Here is an 18977-nt window from a genome sequence, read left to right on the forward strand (position 1 = left end):
TCCTCAGACTTCAAGTCAGAAACAATGGAGATGCTGTCATTCAGTTGTTTCATTTGGGGTTTTGTTTTTATCTTTAGTATATACACTGGGTATTTTATAACTGAGTTTTCCACTGTGCCTAGGTGGCTGAAAGGCTGAAAGTCAAATTTGTATCCCACCTTGGGCCAGTGATCAGAATATCTAGGATGTGAATTCTGCGTTGTGACCTTATACCTCATTTGAGTTCAATCGCTCAGTCATGTCCGACTCTGCAATCCCATGGCTGCAGCACACCAGGCTTCCCTGTCCATCACCAACTCTCAGAGCTTACTCAAGCTCATGTCTGTTGAGCGGTGATGCCATCCAACCATCTCATCCTCTGTTGTCCCCTTCTACTCCTGCCTTCAATCTGTCCCAGGATCCAGGTCTTTTCCACTGAGTCAGTTTTTCACATCTGATGGCCAAAGTATTGGAGTTTCAGCTTCAACATCAGTCCTTCCAATGAATATTCAGGACTGATTTCCTTTAGAATTAGCTGCTTTGATCTTCCAGTCCAAGGGACTCTCAAGAGTCTTCTCCAACACCATAGTTCAAAAGCATCAATTTTTCAGCACTCAGCTTTCTTTATAGTCCAATTCTCACATTCATACATGACTACTGAAAAACTATGACTTTGACTAGATGGACCTTTGTTGGCAAAGTAATGTCTCTACTTTTTAATATGTTATCTAGGTTGATCATAGCTTTTCTTCCAAGGAACAAGCATCTTTTAATTTCATCATGGCTGCAATCATCATCTACAGTGTTTTCAGAGGCCCAAAAACTAAAGTCTCTCATTGTTTCCATTGTTTCCCATCAATTTGCCATGAAGTAATGGGACCAGATGCCCTGATCTTAGTTTTCTGAATGTTGAGCTTTAAGCCAACTTTTTCACTCTCCTCTTTCACTTTCATCATGGGGCTCTTTAGTTCTTCTTCACTTTCTGCCATAAGGGTGGTGTCATCTGCATATCTCAGGTTATTGATATTTCTCCTTGCAATCTTGATTCTAGCTTGTGCTTCATCCAGCCTGGCATTTCTCATCATTACTCTGCATATAACTTAAATAAGCAGGTGACAATATACAGCCTTGATGTACTCCTTTCCCAATTTAGAACCAGTCTATTGTTTCATGTCCAGTTCCAACTGTTGCTTCTTGACCTGCATACAGATTTTTCAGGAGGCAGGTAAGGTGGTCTGGTATTCCAATCTCTTGAAGAATTTTCCACAGTTTGTTGTGACCCACACAGTAGAGACTTTGGCATAGCCAATAAAGCAGAAGTAGATGTTTTTCTGAAACTCTCTTGCTTTTTTGATGATCCAGTGGATGTTGGCAATTTGATCTCTGGTTCCTCTACCTTTTCTAAATCCAGCTTTAACATCTGGAAGTTCATGGTTCACATACTGTTGAAGCCTGGCTTGGAGAATTTTGAGCATTACTTTGCTTGCATGTGAGATGAGTGCAATTGTGTGATAGTTTGAGCATTCTTTGGCATTGCCTTTCTTTGGGATTGGAATGAAAACTGACCTTTTCCAGTCCTGTGGCCACTGCTGAGTTTTCCACATTTGCGGGCATATTGAGCTCAGCACTTTCACAGCATAATCCTTTAGGATTTGAAATAGCTCAACTGGAATTCCATCACCTCCACCAGCTTTGTTCGTAGTGATGCTTCCTAAGGCCCACTTGACTTTATATTCCAGGATATCTGGCTCTAGATGAGTGATCACACCATTGTGGTTATCTGGATCATGAAGATCTTATTTGTACAGTTCTGTGTATTCTTGCCACCTCTTCTTAATATCTTCTGCTTCTGTTAGGTCCATATCATTTTTGTCCTTTATTGTGCCCATCTTTGCATGAAATATTCCCTTGGTATCTCTAATTATTTTGAAGAGATCTCTAGTCTTTCTCATTCTATTATTTTCCTCTATTTCCTTGCATTGATCACTGAGGAAGGCTTTCTTATCTCTCCTTGCAATTCTTTGGAACTCTGCGTTCAATTGGGTATATCTTTCCTTTTCTCCTTTGCCTTTAGCTTCTCTGCTTTCCTCAGCAGTTTGTAATGCCTTCTTATACAACCATTTTGCCTTTTTGCATTTTTCTTGGTGATGGTCTTGATCAGTGTGATGAACCTTCGTCCATAGTTCTTCAGGCACTCTGTCTATCAGATCTAATCCCTTGACTCTATTTGTCACTTCTACTGTATAATTGTAAGGGATTTGATTTAGGTCATACCTGGATGGTCTAGTGGTTTTCCCTACTTTCTTCAATTTAAGTCTGAATTTGGCAATAACGAGTTCATGATCTGAACCACAGTCAGCTCCCGTTTGTTTTTGCTGATTGTGTAGAGCTTCTCCATCTTTGGCTTCAAAGAATACGATCAATCTGAATATAATCAGTCTGATGACCTTGCACCTGGCATCATCTAATTTCTCCTTATTTTTCTATTCCTCCATGTCTTTTTTGTATGTGTTTGAATTTTGTTTGATTCTCTTCTTGTAAGCATCTTCCATTATTGGGGATCAGTGTTATATATTCAATAACCAAATATGTAAAGGAACAAACAGAATATAGCATTTCAAAGAGATGTCCTAATAGTCTTAAAAACTGGATGTCAAATGTAAAGAGACTCATTAGTTCCTAGGGACAAAGGGAAGCAGAGCCTATGGCCAACTCAGATTCCTGTGCCATTCTTTTTTAAAATTGGCCTCACTGTCTCACTGAGAAGTAATTTACTACTAGTACTACTAAGTTGCTTCAGTCGTGTCCGACTCTGTGCGACCCCATAGACAGCAGTCCACCAGGCTCCACCATCCCTGGGATTCTCCAGGCAAGAACACTGGAGTGGGTTGCCATTTCCTTCTCCAGTGTGTGAAAGAGAAAAGTGAAAGGGAAGTTGCTCAGTAGTGTCTGACTCTTAGCGACCCCAAGGACCGCAGCCTACCAGGCTCCTCTGTCCATGGGATTTTCCAGGCAAGAGTACTGGAGTGGGTTGCCATTGCCTTCTCCAGAGAAGTAACTTACTTGTTTCTAATCTTTAAGGGCCATTTAAATTACCACCTCTTGAAGGAAGTCCTCCTGATAATGCCTCAATTAAAACCAGTTGAATCAAATAGACATAATGATATTAGAACTCAAAACAAGTTCTTAACCAAATTCCCCCCTGCCTTCATACCCTGGCCTCACTCTCTTATTTTCCTTAACAGTTTCTTTTTCCCCCTCTGAGCATCTGTGCTCTTTTAGGCATGAATGGGATACAGACATCCCTTTTCTCCACTCTGTTGAAGGAGGCACACAAGCAAATAGTGCAAAACTGTTTTTTTGGGCTCCAAAATCACTGCAGATGGTGACTGCAGCCATGAAATTTAAAGATGCTTACTCCTTGGAAGGAAAGTTATGACCAACCTAGATAGCATATTCAAAAGCAGAGACATTACTTTGCCAACATAGGTCCGTCTAGTCAAGGCTATGGTTTTTCCTGTGGTCATGTATGGATGTGAGAGTTTGACTGTGAAGAAGGCTGAGCACTGAAGAATTGATGCTTTTGAACTGTGGTGTTGGAGAAGACTCTTGAGAGTCCCTTGGATTGCAAGGAGATCCAACCAGTCCATTCTAAAGGAGATCAGCCCTGGGATTTCTTTGGAAGGAATGATGCTAAAGCTGAAACTCCAGTACTTTGGCCACCTCATGAAAAGAGTTGACTCATTGGAAAAGACTCTGATGCTGGGAAGGATTAGGGGCAGGAGGAGAAGGGGACGACAGAGGATGAGATGGCTGGATGGCATCACCGACTCGATGGACGTGAGTTTGGGTAAACTCCGGGAGTTGGTGATGGACAGGGAGGCCTGGCGTGATGCGATTCATGGGGTCTCAAAGAGTCAGACAAAGAGCAACTGAACTGAACTGATGTGGCAGGTGACTCTGAGCAGCTCCCTTCCCCTCTATAGGCTCAGTTTACTTTTCTTTGAAATAAGGTAGTTGTGCCAAATGATCTCCAAAGCCCCTTGCTCTGACTTTCCAGAAGGCTGTGTTGTGGGGCAGCCTCACTCACGTGGGATCATGGTGACCTTCAAGATAAAGAATAATCTGAAGGATCAGCTGAAAGCTGAAAAGGCTTATCTTTTAAACTCTAAAGTTTGATTTTTAAAAAGAAAAGTTGTAACTTAAAACATATAAAAAGAGAACTTATCAGATATGTAACTTTGTCTGATAATAAGCCAAAACATCACATCTGTAACAAACTTCCTCAGGTCCTAATCAGGTACAGTGAGAACACCCAACATAGAAAATACTCAACTCTAATCTTGGAGGAGACAGCAAGAGGGAGGAGATGGAGGTAGGGGAGGTAGAGGTGGAATGAAAAATGAGACCGATAGGTAAATAGCTGACTGTAGTTTGCATGGCTGTGCGTGTTCAGTCATGTCCAACTCTTTGCAACCCCATGGGCTATAGCGTGCCAGGCTACTCTGTCCGTGGGATTTTCCAGGCAAGAATACTGGGGTAGGTTGCCAAGATCCTACTCCAGGAGATCTTCCCAACCCAGGGGATCAGTTGAACCTGTGTCTCCTCTGTCTCCTGCCTAACCCTAACTGTAACAAGAGACTCAGTTAAATCACTGCTGAGACGCTATGAGCCCATAGGTGCCCCGGGCGGGCGTCTGCCAGTCATGCAGGATCCTCCCCAGCCCTGAGCTGCACCATCACTTTAGGTGCCATGTCTGTTCTTCCAGGTTCCCACATGGCCTCATGTTACCGGAGCAAAGGGTAGGGAAGAAGCAGTCTGTCTTGGCCTAAAATCTTCTGACTCACGACTGGAACAGCCTTCCTCTCACTGTTTCCTGATGCGTGGGTCTTTCCTCTAGACCTGGGAGGGTGGAGTCTTCTAGCACAAGCCCCCATCTGACTTGCTGGGGTTTTAGGATGGGATATGTATGATTTCTCTCCAGCAGGAATAAGGGTTTCAGCTGTTTATCTAGCCCTCTTCAAAAACCTGGTCTAGCCTTCCACATTTGATTTTTAACACATTTAAACAGAGTCCACTCTGCCAGGAAAGCTCAACTCTGTCCTTTCTGTCATAGAGTTTAGCATATAATGGGAATGACATTGATCAAATATAAATACAGGTAAATATAGAATTTCAAACTGTGAACACTGCAGGAAAAATACAGAACATCATGCTTAAGTGGAAGCTCCTCCCACCCTCCTGTGTGCAGAGGCTGTTCGGTTGTAGAGTGTGGCCACCGAGGCTCCTACTGCTCCTCTGTATAGAATCTTGGGGACACCAAAAGCATTTCTTATACCCCAGTGCTCTCACAGCTACCTGGGCGTAGTCTTCAGAGACCAGCAGCATGGGTTCAAATCTAGGTTTCTCCAATAGCAGCTATGACCTTGAGCAAGTAATGTAACCTCTTGACTTTCAGCTTCTTCATTTATATAAATGGGTAACAATGCAGTGCTGGCCTCAGAAGGTGGTAAGGATTGGCACAGAGTAAATGCTCAGCAAATGCAGTTGCTACGGCCTCTGCTGCCGCTAATCCTGCTTCCAGAATGCCTCTGCACTTTCTTATGCTCTTCTCCATTTCCACTTGCCCTGCTTTTGTGCAGGCTGCCAGAGGCTGAACTCAAATGCTCCTTTAAGCTGCCCTGGGGATGAAAGCCACTTGCGTGCCTGGCTTTTCCAATAACAGGAAGCTACAGAAGCAGAAACTACTCAGTGAAATATATTGAAGCAATCCCACTTGTGCAACCCTAGCTTTTGTCTGCTGCCCCACTCAGCTTCCCACTGAATTTAACCCCTAGTCATGAGATTCTATTTCAGCTGTGAGTGATGTTCGCTCTCTCCCTGAGTAAAAGGCTAATGCATTTTTTATTATCCTGATGGGAGTAGGTGCACAAAAGGGCAGCGGAGACTCAGCCATTGCTCAGGTTCCTGTAGAAGGTAGTGGAGTTGGCGGAGGCTTACGAGAGGCATCCAGCCATCAGCCATTGGGTTGGGTGAGGTTTGAGGAATACTTTGAACCCTGGTCACGTACCTTTCCACATGTTTTTCTTTGAAGCACTTACCATAACTGACAGTAATTCATATTATGTGATTATTTGCTTTATACGTCTGTCTTCTCCACCTCACTATTAGCTATATATGTCTGTCTTCTCCACCTCACTATTAGCTATATATGTCTGTCTTCTCCACCTCACTATTAGCTATATATGTCTGTCTTCTCCACCTCACTATTAGCTATATATGTCTGTCTTCTCCACCTCACTATTAGCTATATATGTCTGTCTTCTCCACCTCACTATTAGCTATATATGTCTGTCTGCTCCACTTCACTGTTAGCTGTCTCTTTGAAGACAGGGGCTGTGTCTTTCTTGGCCTCTTGTCAGCAGTATGCCTGGTATAGAGTAGATGCTTCATGGCCATTTAATAAATTAGTGAATAAACAAATGAAGAATCAAAGAGTGAAGTCCCAGTATGATCAGGGAAGCTGTGCCACACATCACTTGTTCAGCATGAGGAGAAGTAGAAAGGGAACCACGTCAAAGGCAGAAGGCAGGGTCGGGGATGGGTGAGATGGTGGCATACAGAAGGGTCAGGCAAATAGATGGCCAGCGTCCCACTTCAGTGGGATGTGGGCCTGAGATCCATGCTTTAGACAGTGCTTTGCAGACTTTCATAATCCCTGTGTCTTTTCCTCAAAGAGGTGACTGGCTCTCCCCACCTCTTCCTCCTGCCACATCTTCTACATGTGAGCTCACCCATGTGATTAGACCTACCTTTGTTGTCTGAAGACTGGTTCTGAAAATAATAGGTAACTTTTTGTTTGTTCTCCAAATATGTTAAGATATAAAAACTGCTTTTTCAAATGACACCTAGAGCTTGTGGAGATTTGTCATCTGTCCTTGAATGCTAAGCTAAGAAGTCTAGTATTTATGAGGAATGCAACCAGGATTATTAAATTATCCTAAGAAAGGATCGAATTTAACTTTAGAGTGATTAGTCCTGCAGCCAGCGTGCAGGCTATACTGGAATAGGAGAGATCAGAAGTGGTGAGTTTAGGGAGAGGTGAGCACTACGTGAAATGCTTTCTAGGGAGCAGGCTCTGCTTAGGGTAAGGCAGGGAGGGGGCCTGAGAGCCCTAGAAAATGACTCTGGCTGGGTGAAGGGGAGAACGGGACAGGAAGTGGATTACAAGGAAAAGAGGGTTCTGAGCCATGAAACCAAATGTGTGCCCATGCTCCTGCGACCTCCCCTTTCTGGAGAGTATGGATTCACAGGTCCTCCCCATGTTGGCTGGCTTCTGGAGTGACAGGAAAATGCACAGAGATTACTGGTGCTCTTATTTAAATTATCTCCAGCCTATGCCATGACAGACTGACTTTTCCCCCAAATAGCTATCCTGCACGAAATGCAAAAAGCAAAACAGAACACATAATCAGTGCCTATTCTCTTCCACCAAGCAGAACCTCACACATGAAGCCAGTCCCTGAGCTCCTGGAACACCATGTCCCCTTCTCATTCTGAGAAGTAATCGCAATGCAGTTCGTGACCAAAATGAAAAGTCCATTTTTAAACGTAGCCTCATAATTACCCATCCAGCTGAAGAAGGCCAGATACTCTGTGGTTTAATCCCTAGGTCCCCATGGCAGAAATAGGGTTTTGAGGAAAATTATTGGGCCAATATGTGCACGTCTTTTGGGAGGGAAGGGGATAAAGCTAAAGACTTTCTCTGACAATCAGCTCAGTAGGACCTTCTCTCTAGTCAGCATCTTGGTAGCCGGTAACCAGCAAATATTTAGTGAGTATCATGTATCGGTCAGGCACTGGGCTAGTCCCTGAGAGGAGTGCCCTAGTGATGACACAGCCCTGCCCTCAGGGACATCACACAGGGGAGGAGATGGAGAAGTAAGCAGGCCAGGAGAGGCGCTGTGATGGTGCTTTTGTGGGGAAGGTCAGGGGGCTAAGGACAAGATCCAGCCCAGCCTTGGCAGGTCAATAAAGCCTTTACAGAAGAGGTGGGGTGTGAGTGGAGAGCTGAACCAGTAGGGGTTAGCCAGGCAAAGCAGGTTGGGTACCAGACTGTTGTTCTACACAGAGAGAACAAAGGCCTAGAGGTGAGAACATAGCAAGTTTGGGGAACTGGAAGTGGCTTCTCATGGTCAGAGCTCAGAGTCTGATGGAATGGGAGACAGAAGGCAGGAGCTGGGCCATAGACACCCTCCAACAGCAACTAAAGGGTTAAACTCTATTCTGTAGTAGTCCTGGTGAATTTTAAGGTGTGATTCCAGAAAGTTCACACCAGCTGCAGCAGCAATGTGCAAAACTCAATCAGGGAGACCAGTTAAGAGGCTGCTGTAAAAGGTTAAGGTACCAGATGGTGAGAAGCCCAAAGCCTCAGCCTGAAGTCGGGCACAGCCGGAGCAGCCTTCAGAAATCCTAGCTTCCAACCTTTGTGCTTCCCACTCTACCTGTTGGCACCTCCAAGTCCCTAACCCCGTGCCCCTCTGCCGCCACCCCGAATGATTCTTCTTCTTTCTCTCAGCTTCTTTCCTGTTAAACTCCTGGAGCTTGGTCTATACTCTTTTTATGAATGGGATACCTAATTGACAGCTAGCTTAAGTAAACATGCCTAGATAGCACAGCTTAAAGTTGATAGAATCAGGATTCATAATGTTTGTCTGTCCGATTTTGAATTTAAAGCTCTTTCTACAAAATCCTTTGTGTAACTGCGATGAGAGGGGCTTCAGATGTGAAGAATATCTTTCAGGTTGGTTATTGCCTGCTGCCTCCTGTGACAGAATAACCAAGTAGTTTTCCACTAATGTCTTACTAATACCACCTTCCCTGAAAAAAGGACTAGAAACAAAGTCACAGTAGTACGAACTAAAATTATTTATAGCAATAAATATATGTGAGTCAATCCTGAGGAAATCGACCCTGAATATTCACTGGAAGGACTGATGCTTAAATTGAAGCTCTAGTACTTTGGCCACCTGATGTGAAGAGCCTACTCATTGGAAAAGACCCTGATGCTGAGAAAGATTGAGGGCAATAGGAGAAGGGGATGACAGAGGATGAGATGGTTGGATGCATCATGGACTCAATGGGCATAAGTCTGAGCAAACTCTGGGAGTTAGTGATGGACAGGGAAGCCTGGCGTGCTGCAGTCCATGGGGTCTCAAAGAGTTGGACATGACTGAATGACTGAACAACAATATGTGACTTACATTCTTATAATTCAAAATAAATGCTCAGCCTGGGACAAAAAAATAAGGCTGCACAAGATTAAAACATGCTTCATTTGTTATATATAAATATGACCTTGTTAAATAGACACAAGCAAAGAAGATGACAAAAAATACACCAAATGATAATGATGCTTCTCTTTCAGTGATGATATTTCCTTCACTTTTACTTTCTGAATTTTCTGGAAATTTGGAAAATGACCAAAATAAGCATGTGTTGTTTTTATTATTGCAAACATTTTAAAGATAGATTCTTCAATGTAGGACAACAATAGTTTTTATTGAGAATAATTGAATCCACAAAATATCCACAATGTTTGGCTGAGGTCTCCAGTTTACCCATCTTTCAGTACTTTTTACCCTGGGAGCTGTCAACTGTGACCAGAGATGAAGGGACACTGCATTGGCAAAACAGCTTCCACTGGATCAGTTGGGAATATGGATAATTCCTGGGGCACACATGCTGTGTGTGCTCCTTTAGCAGCCACTGTGGATGCCCCTGCCATCGTTGGTCCCACCAAATTCAGAGATCGTTCCTGTGGACTTTGGGGCCTTCGGCTCACATGGTCTCTTTGGAGTCATGACTGGTGTCATCCGCCACACACTGGTTGAGCACAGAAGTGGGTTTCTTCTGAATGTTTTTGAGGCACCACTCTTACCAAGAAAGGCTGGATGCAGTGCCATACTCAGTCAGGAGTCTGCACAGCACCTCCTAACTGATCCAACCCTGGCATACCCACACTCCTCCAGGACTCCACGAAATACCATCCAGACGTACCTGGACACATTGCCCTCAGTGTAGGTGTAGAATTCCTTTGTCTGAGGGTGTAGAATTCCTTTGTCTGAGGAGGAATGCCCCCCTACTCCTCTGCACACACATACATACACAGAGCACCACTCGCATTTGAAGGGCCTGCCTTCCTGAGACGGTAGCTTATGGTTGGCTTGTGGTCCAGCTGCACAGCCCTCAGCCAGCAGGCCCTGTCAGTCTACCAAACCTGCTGTCTAGCTATGTTTCTCTAACTAATACTGCATTTTCTACCATCCAGACAGGTAGGTAATGTATCATCTCCATGTAAAAGGTCCTTGTGTCTCTCAGTTGGTAACTAATTAAAATGATTTGGTAATTCTTTATTCCACCATGCTCCCCTCTTATATAATTAATTTATATTATTGGTCAAATTCCACAAGTCAGTTGCCTATTTTAATAAATGCCAGTTTCCTTTGGTGAACCTAAATACGAGGTGCACTTTTGTGATGAAAATTTCCTCTTCCATTGTATTCCTTTCATTCTGGAAGGACTTTGAGGAAATTATTTGGATATTTTAGTATCTTAGGTTAAAATTGTTGCACAGTGATTCTTGAACATATACTTTTGTTTTTGTTTGCATATAGGACATGCAGACTGCAATCGTGTCTGAAGAGCTACCTGTTAAAACAGTAGTCTACACTTATCTTCTTGGGCCACTAGGTGGTGCACACATATGTCTGAGAACTGTAGGTTAAAGGGGCTCCTCACCAGGTTAGAGTCAATTCATCACCACTGGAGGGGTACAGACAGTAGAAGCTGTAGGGGTCTAGGAGAAACAGTGATCCTGTGCATGGGAGTAAAGGAAGGAAGATTTCCAGGGGAGGTGGATAGATAATAATATTGCTGCAGAGATGGTGGGAGAAAAATCATAAAGGTAGGAAACCCCAAAGCCATGACAGAGGGAAAGTCCTTTAGAGGAAAGGGCATGCTTACTTTCCATGCTGACAAATCTCTCAGGAGTGTTGCAGAGGGAATAATGGAATAGTTGAATCATTTGAACTAGATGACATCAAGCATTCCTTTCAGCCTTTGTGCTGGGCACTGGAAATATACAGATGAAATGACATAGTCTTGTCTTCAAACAAGGACCTCATGAGAGAAACAGAGAAGGAAACCAATAATTAAGACAGGGCATGATACAAAAGGGAGGTTTTACAAGATGCATTGAAGGAATACAGTGTGAAATCTTCTGTTCTAAGTAAAGGAGAGGAAGGGGTTAGGTTGGGAGTTGACGTGCAAAGAAGACCTCATGGTGGTCTTGAGACATGAGGAAGGAGCTCCGTGAAGATCTCAAGAGATTAGTTTAGAGAGACTAGGACGAGCAAAGGCACAGGGGTTTGAAAGGATAATGTGGACTCCAGGAATGGTTCAGCTGAGTTTAGCATGCTCACTGAGGGCGACTGTGTGCCAGAGACTGAATAATAGGTGTTCTGGGCCCTTAAGATTTCCCTCAGCTTGTGAGGAACATGTACCAGCACTGAAAATGGCAGTGTGTGAAGGCAGCTTAAAATCTATTCTGTTTTAAATCCTATCATTTGAGCCCCCAGGGTCCTGGCTACAGGAATTCTCAGAGAACTCTCTGCACCAGAAGAGGGAGCCTGCAAGCACAGTGCCCATTTGCTTTTTACTCAGAGTCACTGCCAGTATTTCCGTCTCACTCATTCGTTTTAAAGGTGTGAAGTTTAAGACCAGAGATACACAGTATGTTATTAAAGACTACAGAGAGGAGTTAGGACACAAGGCCAGGTCTATCTGTGTTTCTCTCAGGTTTTCTTCCCTTTTTCCCTGCTGGACCCTGGATACTGAATCACCATTTAGAAATGAGAATAAGACACTTTTCATGTAAATAGATCTCTTTCACTAAGGGTGATTGTCACAAAACCAAGCTTATGGAAAAATGGAAGAAGACGTTGTATTCTTTCCTCATGTATGAGGGAAGGACCAAGCCTACTGCTGGCCTTGGCAAAGGCAGCTTGAGCCGATTGTACTACTAGCCTGGTTCCGTGTTTGGGAAAGAAGGCAGCCTGGCTCCAGCATTCCTTCCAGCTCTCATGTGTGGGTGTGTGTTTCATTTCAGCACGAGGATATGTGCTCACAATAGGTCAGTGACATCTTAGAGTTGCATTGTTTGCTTGAAAATGTCAACTGGAATGAGTTATGAGCTGGCAGGAAAACAGGGATGTGTGATTGAGAAGATGCTGAAAGGATACAGACCTGCTTTTAGGGCCCTGAGCAATCATTAAAGCAAGGGGTAGAGAGACCTTAAAGAGGTTCTGACCAGGACAGATGAAATGTAGATGGAAGAGTAGGGGACCACAAGGGCCAGGAGACTTCAGACCAGGTCTTATAAGGCAAGGATGGAAGAACTGGGAATATTTAACCAGGAGAGAAGATGACACAGATCTTCTTCAGATCTCCAAACTTGTCACAGGCCAAAGCAACAATGATTTTATAAGGAAACAGCTTTTAACTCTGCTCAAAATGGGGCAATTTAGGGGCACAGGTTCAATCCCTGGTCAGGGAAGGCTAACATCTCATGCTCTGTGGCCAAAAGAATTTTTTTTTTAATTTAATTGTTAAGAAATGAGTTCCCTATCAGGAAAGGGGATAAAACAGAAGCTGTTTATACAACTGGTGGGGACATTGCAGAGGAAATTCCCATCCTAGTGACAGGTCAGACTAGATGACCTTTAAGCTCTGGTATCAATAATTCTATGAAAAGGGATGAGGCAGCTCTTATAAACCACGGATCAAGAGATCTATAATAATAACAAAGCCTCAATACAAAAATAGCTCTTTTTATTAAGCATCTATTAATTGGCAGGCATCATGCAGAGTGATTTACCATGTGCATAATCTTATTTTGAACCATCAAGCCAGGATTAGAACTCACTGAATTCTGGCTCTCTCATTTAATGAAGATGTGGTCTCAGGCAGATAATTTCTCCTATCTGAATCCCATGTCCCTCTGTTATACAGTAGGAGCCCTGCAGGTTTGCCAAGAGTGTGAGCAGAAATGACACATCAACGTGCCTGGTCTTGTGCCTGGTCCTTTGCCAGGCCTATATTTGGTACTCAAAAAATGTTGTTGCTTTCTCCTTTCTGCTGAAGCAGAATTTCAGGGAGCCATTCTAGGGGACAGGCAAGATAAAGAGGGAAATGCAGGTGTGGTTAAATACACCAAGGGACCCACTGGATGAAATACCAGATAATCAGAAGCTCCTGCAGTGTGTATCCTGAAGCAATAGTTCTCAAAGTGAAGTTTGTTAAAACCCCTTTTTAAGAAAAAAAAATACATATTAGTGAAAACTGCTATTAATGGAAAATCAAGTATAGGAAAGAGTCAGAGGTTGACAGAGGCTTAAGGAATCCTGACTTAAGTCTTACAGTGTGGAGATTCCTTAAAAACCTGGAATTAGAACTGCCATACTACCCAGCAATCCCACTGCTGGGCATACACACCGAGGAAACCAGAATTGAAAGAGACACGTGTACCCCAATGTTCCTTGCAGCACTGTTTACAATAGCTAGGACATGGAAGCAACCTAGATGTCCATTGGCAGAAGAATGGATAAGAAAGCTGTGGTACATATACACAAGGGAATATTACTCAGTTATTGAAAAGAATGCATTTGAATCAGTTCTAATGAGGTGGATGAAACGGGAGCCTATTATACAGAGTGAAGTAAGTTAGAAAGAAAAACACCAATACAGTATATTAACGCATATATATGGAATTTAGAAAGATTGTAACAATGACTGTATATGCAAGACAGCAAAAGAGACACAGATGTAAAGAACAGACTTTTGGACTCTGTGGGAGAAGGCGACGGTGGGATGATTTGAGAGAACAACACTGAAACATGTATATTATCATATGTGAAATAGATCACCAGTCCAGATTTGATGCATGAGACAGGGCGCTCAGGGCTGGTGCATTGGGACCTTGAGGGATGGGATGGGGAGGGAGGTTCAGGATGGGGGACACGTGTACACCCATGGCTGATCCATGTCAATGTATGGCAAAAACCACTACAATATTGTAATTAGCCTCCAATTTAAATAAATTAATTTTAAAAAACAAGTCTTTAAGAGAGTTACTTACCACTGCCCCATCCTCAGCCTCCAATGCCTTCTTCTCCACCCTCAGTTTCCCATGACATCCAGTTCAGGACTGAGCTTCCCCATAGGTGTGGTGTGATGGGGGCGGGGTAAGCCTACTGAGATGTTGATCACTTCAGCCCTTAGGGTCAGGGCCAGTTGCCTCCAAACATAAGCGGCTTCATCTAGTGCCTGGTGTACCTGACAGATATTATTTTCTATGAATGTTGCAATGGCACAAAGAGATGAGGATTCAGTTAGAGAAGGAATGGTTTCATCATCAGTAATGGAAACTGTCATAGCATTGTTGAGCAGAGTTAATAAATAAACCAGCCCTCGGGAGTATCATGGTTAGAAAGGAGGCTGACAGTGACTAAGGACAAGGCAAAGAGGGTTGCCAGGATATCAGGCACTTAACCAGGATAGCCAGTGTGAGCAGGGAGAAATCTAAGGCTTCCTGGTCCAGAGGGATGAGCCTTGGCTGGGAGTCTGGAAAGGGACTTTCTTTGTGGCTATAGGTAAGCCACATTCCTCTCAGGGCATCATTTTCCCTTAGTATAGATGAATTTGACAGCTCTGACCAGAAAGGCCATCCATCCCTCCTGGTCTCTAGGACGCAAGGCCTCTCTGCGGAACCATGAGCCCATCACCTTCTCCATAGCATGCCCTGCTCTGCATGTCTGAACATCCCCCTTGCATGTCCACCCTGACCCCTAAGCAACGAGTTTAACTCTGGCTTAAATCAGTTGTCTCACAGTGTGTTTTCCTTTGCAGCAACAGCGGCAGCTTGATCTCCTGACGATAACCAGCCCCAGTGAGTAGATGTGGCCATTCTGCTTTGTCTTTTCCCTTGTTTCCCAGAGCAATGCCTGGTTGCTTATCCCAATGCAATTTGTGTCCTGTTCCTTTGGCTCCCTGATTCAACAGCAGAATTCCTGCATCAGGAATGATCCTTCTCCTCCCTGTCCCCTACCCTACAGGCAGTTTCTTTTCTCTTCCCCAGCTCTGTGCTGCCTTCTCTTGACTCTGCATATGGCGGGGTGATACTATGATGTTGCTGCATATTCCAGGGCCAAGTTCTCCCCAGATCCCTCAGTGGATCCAGATGTTAAGGAATTGTCTTAGTCTCCCGAGAAATGTTAAAATCATGGTGAATGGGGAAGCTGCCTTGTAAATGGCATGAAATGAAAGGAAGACAGCTCATGAAGAAAAGCCAGTCTGGGCAAGTGATCAGGTTTGGTCTCCTGTGACTTTTGTCACTCACCTTTAGGAAGGACAAGTCCCCCAAAAAAGCTGTGGCCCTTGGATTAAAAAGTTCTTTCTTCCCCCAAGACTGGCATCTAGCCTGGAGAGAAGTTGAGCATTTAGTCCATGAGAAGGTATTTTATTTTGATTTGGGACCTTGAGGCAAAACTGCCCAACAAGAGATGCTGTTCTCTCTTGGAATCCAAAGGGACGATGGTGCCAGCAATAAACATTCAAGAGTGGGTATGGTGGTTCGTCTTTATCCATTGGTGATGTTCAAAATGTTTAACGGCCCTGGTGACTCCCTACTATGCTGGGCATTAGCGCTTTGGTTACTGGACTAGGGGGAGATGGTGTTCTGGGAAAAGGACTAGTGTAACAGAGTGGTCACATGGGTTGTGGGGGGTGCTCTAGGAGTGGCTAATTACCAACAAATATGGAGGTTTTTCAGCATTTTAGTAACCAGTATAGCTGTGCCATGGCATCCCTGCCTTACACCCAGCCTGTTACTGTATCCAGGGTCAGTTGGCTCACTTACAAGGAGACTGAGAAATTGTCCTTTGCAAGTACTGTCTCAGCACAGAGGCTGGTTATCTATCTATGTAACTGAGGTGTAAAACAATGATTACAAATGTTAGTTGGATCTACCCAGTTCAGGTGACCTTATTATAGTCCACCTAATAGAGCTCCTTAAACTTGAGACTTTGGAAGAACAAAGATTAACTGGTTTGAAAATGTACAATATAATCCATAGAATGAACTGTGTTTAGCATGTATATAATTATAGAAATTCCAAATCATGAGCTAACCTAACTACAGTGGCTGTTGGGTGATATACCAATCCCTTCCCGCTAAGGTGCTGGTAAGGGATTATCTTTGTCTTGTCTCGTTGGCTGCTCTCCTTCGTGGTTGTGCTTTGTTCTGCTCCACATATGCGGACCTAGTTTGCCGGCTTTCACATCCCAGTCTCATCGGGTCACAGCTTGACATGATGCTGACATATGAGTTGGAGAGGGTTCTTGATCTGTCTTCAGTTGCTTGAGAAGGAAACTTTTAGACTCTTGTTAACTGCATTTCTTTTGCACTAGCTCTTTCTGTTCTTAATTGCAACGGCACAAACTCAAGCAGAATAGTTGTGACTCGGTGCACTCCTTTTGGGCAAACTGTTAAGCACCGCCCGAGTTTGTAATGGTTTATACTGTTCCCTACTTTTAGGTGAGAAAAGATTATTTTCTGGGTCAAATCTTTTCAAAAGGCGTTTTGTGTCACACAAGTGTGCAGTACTGTACGTAGGCTACATCTGTGTGGTACTGTAAGATATGCACTTGTGAGATACTGATCCACAGGTCCCGGGGAAACTGAGCCCCCAAGGGAGTATAGCCTCTCTCTACTCCAGTGTGCCAGACAAATATTAGCCATGTGTATCATGCCTAAGAAAGGCTAGAAAGGATTACCAGACTAGGTATTATCTAGACACTCGAGTCCATGTCAGCATCACTATTGTAACTGTCTCTCACTCTCAAAGTCACCCCCATTCCCCACTTCCCCAGAAGCCGCCGCGGCTAGCAAGGGGCATGCTACCTCTCTGGGCTGCCAGTGGGAGGCGCTAGCTTGTTTGCACGCCTCACCAGACCATTAACACAGAACTGCAGTCTGATGCTGCCTCTTGTCATCAACTAGTAGCCTTCAGAAATGCTGGCTGGCAATTTGGAAGACTTGAAAATTTGCGTTATCTTCTTTAAACTATTTCATTTATTGCGAATAATTTTGAATATACAGAAAAGAGTAGAGATAAAAGGAAGGGTCATTTACTGCCCTCCCCCACCAAACACCTTGGTTTTATCACATCAACGTTGTACCGTCTATGCTACACAGTTCCCTATTTTAAAAAATACAGATCTAGTTGAGACTTCCCTGCACTCCTCGCTGATTGCATCTCTCCCCTTTCACCCAATAGGTAACCACTGTAATAAATTCAGTGTATAACTGCTTTAACTGGCATTGTTTTACAAATTCCTATAAATGATGTCACACTATAAATGTCATTCTGTAATTTTTCTCTCCTTATATTGTAAAGATTCATTCACGTAGATACATGTGGCTCTGGTTCAATTGTTTTTAACTGCTATATAGAATTTCACTTATAATTCTATCACAATTTCTTTTTTTCATTTTATTGATCGTGATTTAGATTATTTCCAATTTTTTGCAATTTTAAACAATGCTATTAGAGCCATTTTATGCATAAGAATGAGAATTTATCTTGAGCATATAACTTGGAGAGGAATTACTGATTATATGCATCTTCAAATTTACTATATAGTGGCCCGTTGTTTTCTAAAGTAGTTGAACAAATTTATACTTCAAACTATAACAACAGCAAAGTACGATAGTTCCCATTTCTCTGAATCCTCCACACTTGAAATCATCAAACGTGAATTTTTACTGGTTGTCATGATAAATGTGAAATGTTATCCCATTGATTTTATTTGTTTTAATTGTTTATTTATTTGACTGCTTTGGGTCTTAATTGTGGCACACAGAATCTTTGTTACATCATGTAGGATCTTTCCTTGTGGTGTTTGGACCCTCTCGTTGTGGTGTTTAGGCTTATTTGCTCTGAGGCTTGTGGGATCTTAGTTCCCCAGCCACTTCTCCTGCATTGTAAGGCAGATTCCTAACCATTGGACCAAAAAGGAAGTCCACCACTGTTTTTATAATCTATGTTTCCCTGATTACTGGTGGGATTGAATATCTTTTTATATGTTTATTGGCCACTTTGGTTTCTTTTGTGAACTGACTTTTCATATCATTTGTCCATTTCCTGTTGGGTTGCTACTGTTTATTGATTTTTAATTCTTTATTAGTTTGCATATTGATACTTTGTTGCTTAATATGCATTGCAAATATCTTCTTCAAGATGATGGCTTGTGTTTTCTGATTTATGGAAGTTTCTTTTTTAATTTTAGCATAGTTGAATATGTGAATACTGCTTGATGAGCTTTGCTTTTGTGACTTAAGAAGTCCTTCCCTACCTGAGTATCATATTCTCCTGTATTCTAAAAGTTGTCAAGTTTTACATCACATTCGGGTATTTATCTCATTTACATTACTGAACATTGTGTATGATATGAATTAGGGATTTAATTTCTTATTTACATATGGATAGCCCATTATCTCAATACCATATAATAACTAGTTCATCCTTTCTCCGATTATTAGCAGTTACACATCTGTCAAATATCAGCTTTCCTATATACAGAATCTGTTTCTGAGCTTTCTGTACTGTACTATTTGTCTATCACTGTTAATCTGCATTAAAACCCCATGTCTTGCTTACAATAAATCTTAATTTTAATATTGTCTCATAATTGGTAGGGAGATATCATTTACCTTGTCCCATTTATGTTTATCTTTTGAAAATACAATTATCTTTTCTTTTTAATAAAATCTAATAATCCATGCCTTATGACAGGTGAATTTAATCTGTTTACATTTATTATAAGTACAAATATATTTGGACATACTTCTACTGCCATATTTGTGCTTTCTGTTTATCA

At 42.8% G+C, this 18977-nt stretch overlaps 1 protein-coding gene across 1 annotated transcript in view; it reads left to right on the forward strand.

The window, feature by feature from the left end:
• The window catches only part of AGBL4 (AGBL carboxypeptidase 4), a 1467749-nt gene that overhangs the window by 1103040 nt on the left and 345732 nt on the right, over positions 1 to 18977 (forward strand). The window contains exon 6 of the mRNA XM_044945032.2: positions 14947 to 14986. Coding sequence (XP_044800967.1) covers positions 14947 to 14986 — 40 coding nt within the window. The remainder of the gene's footprint in view (positions 1 to 14946; positions 14987 to 18977) is intronic.

Source organism: Bubalus bubalis, chromosome 6 (assembly GCF_019923935.1).
Source record: "Bubalus bubalis isolate 160015118507 breed Murrah chromosome 6, NDDB_SH_1, whole genome shotgun sequence".
NCBI lineage: Eukaryota > Metazoa > Chordata > Mammalia > Artiodactyla > Bovidae > Bubalus > Bubalus bubalis.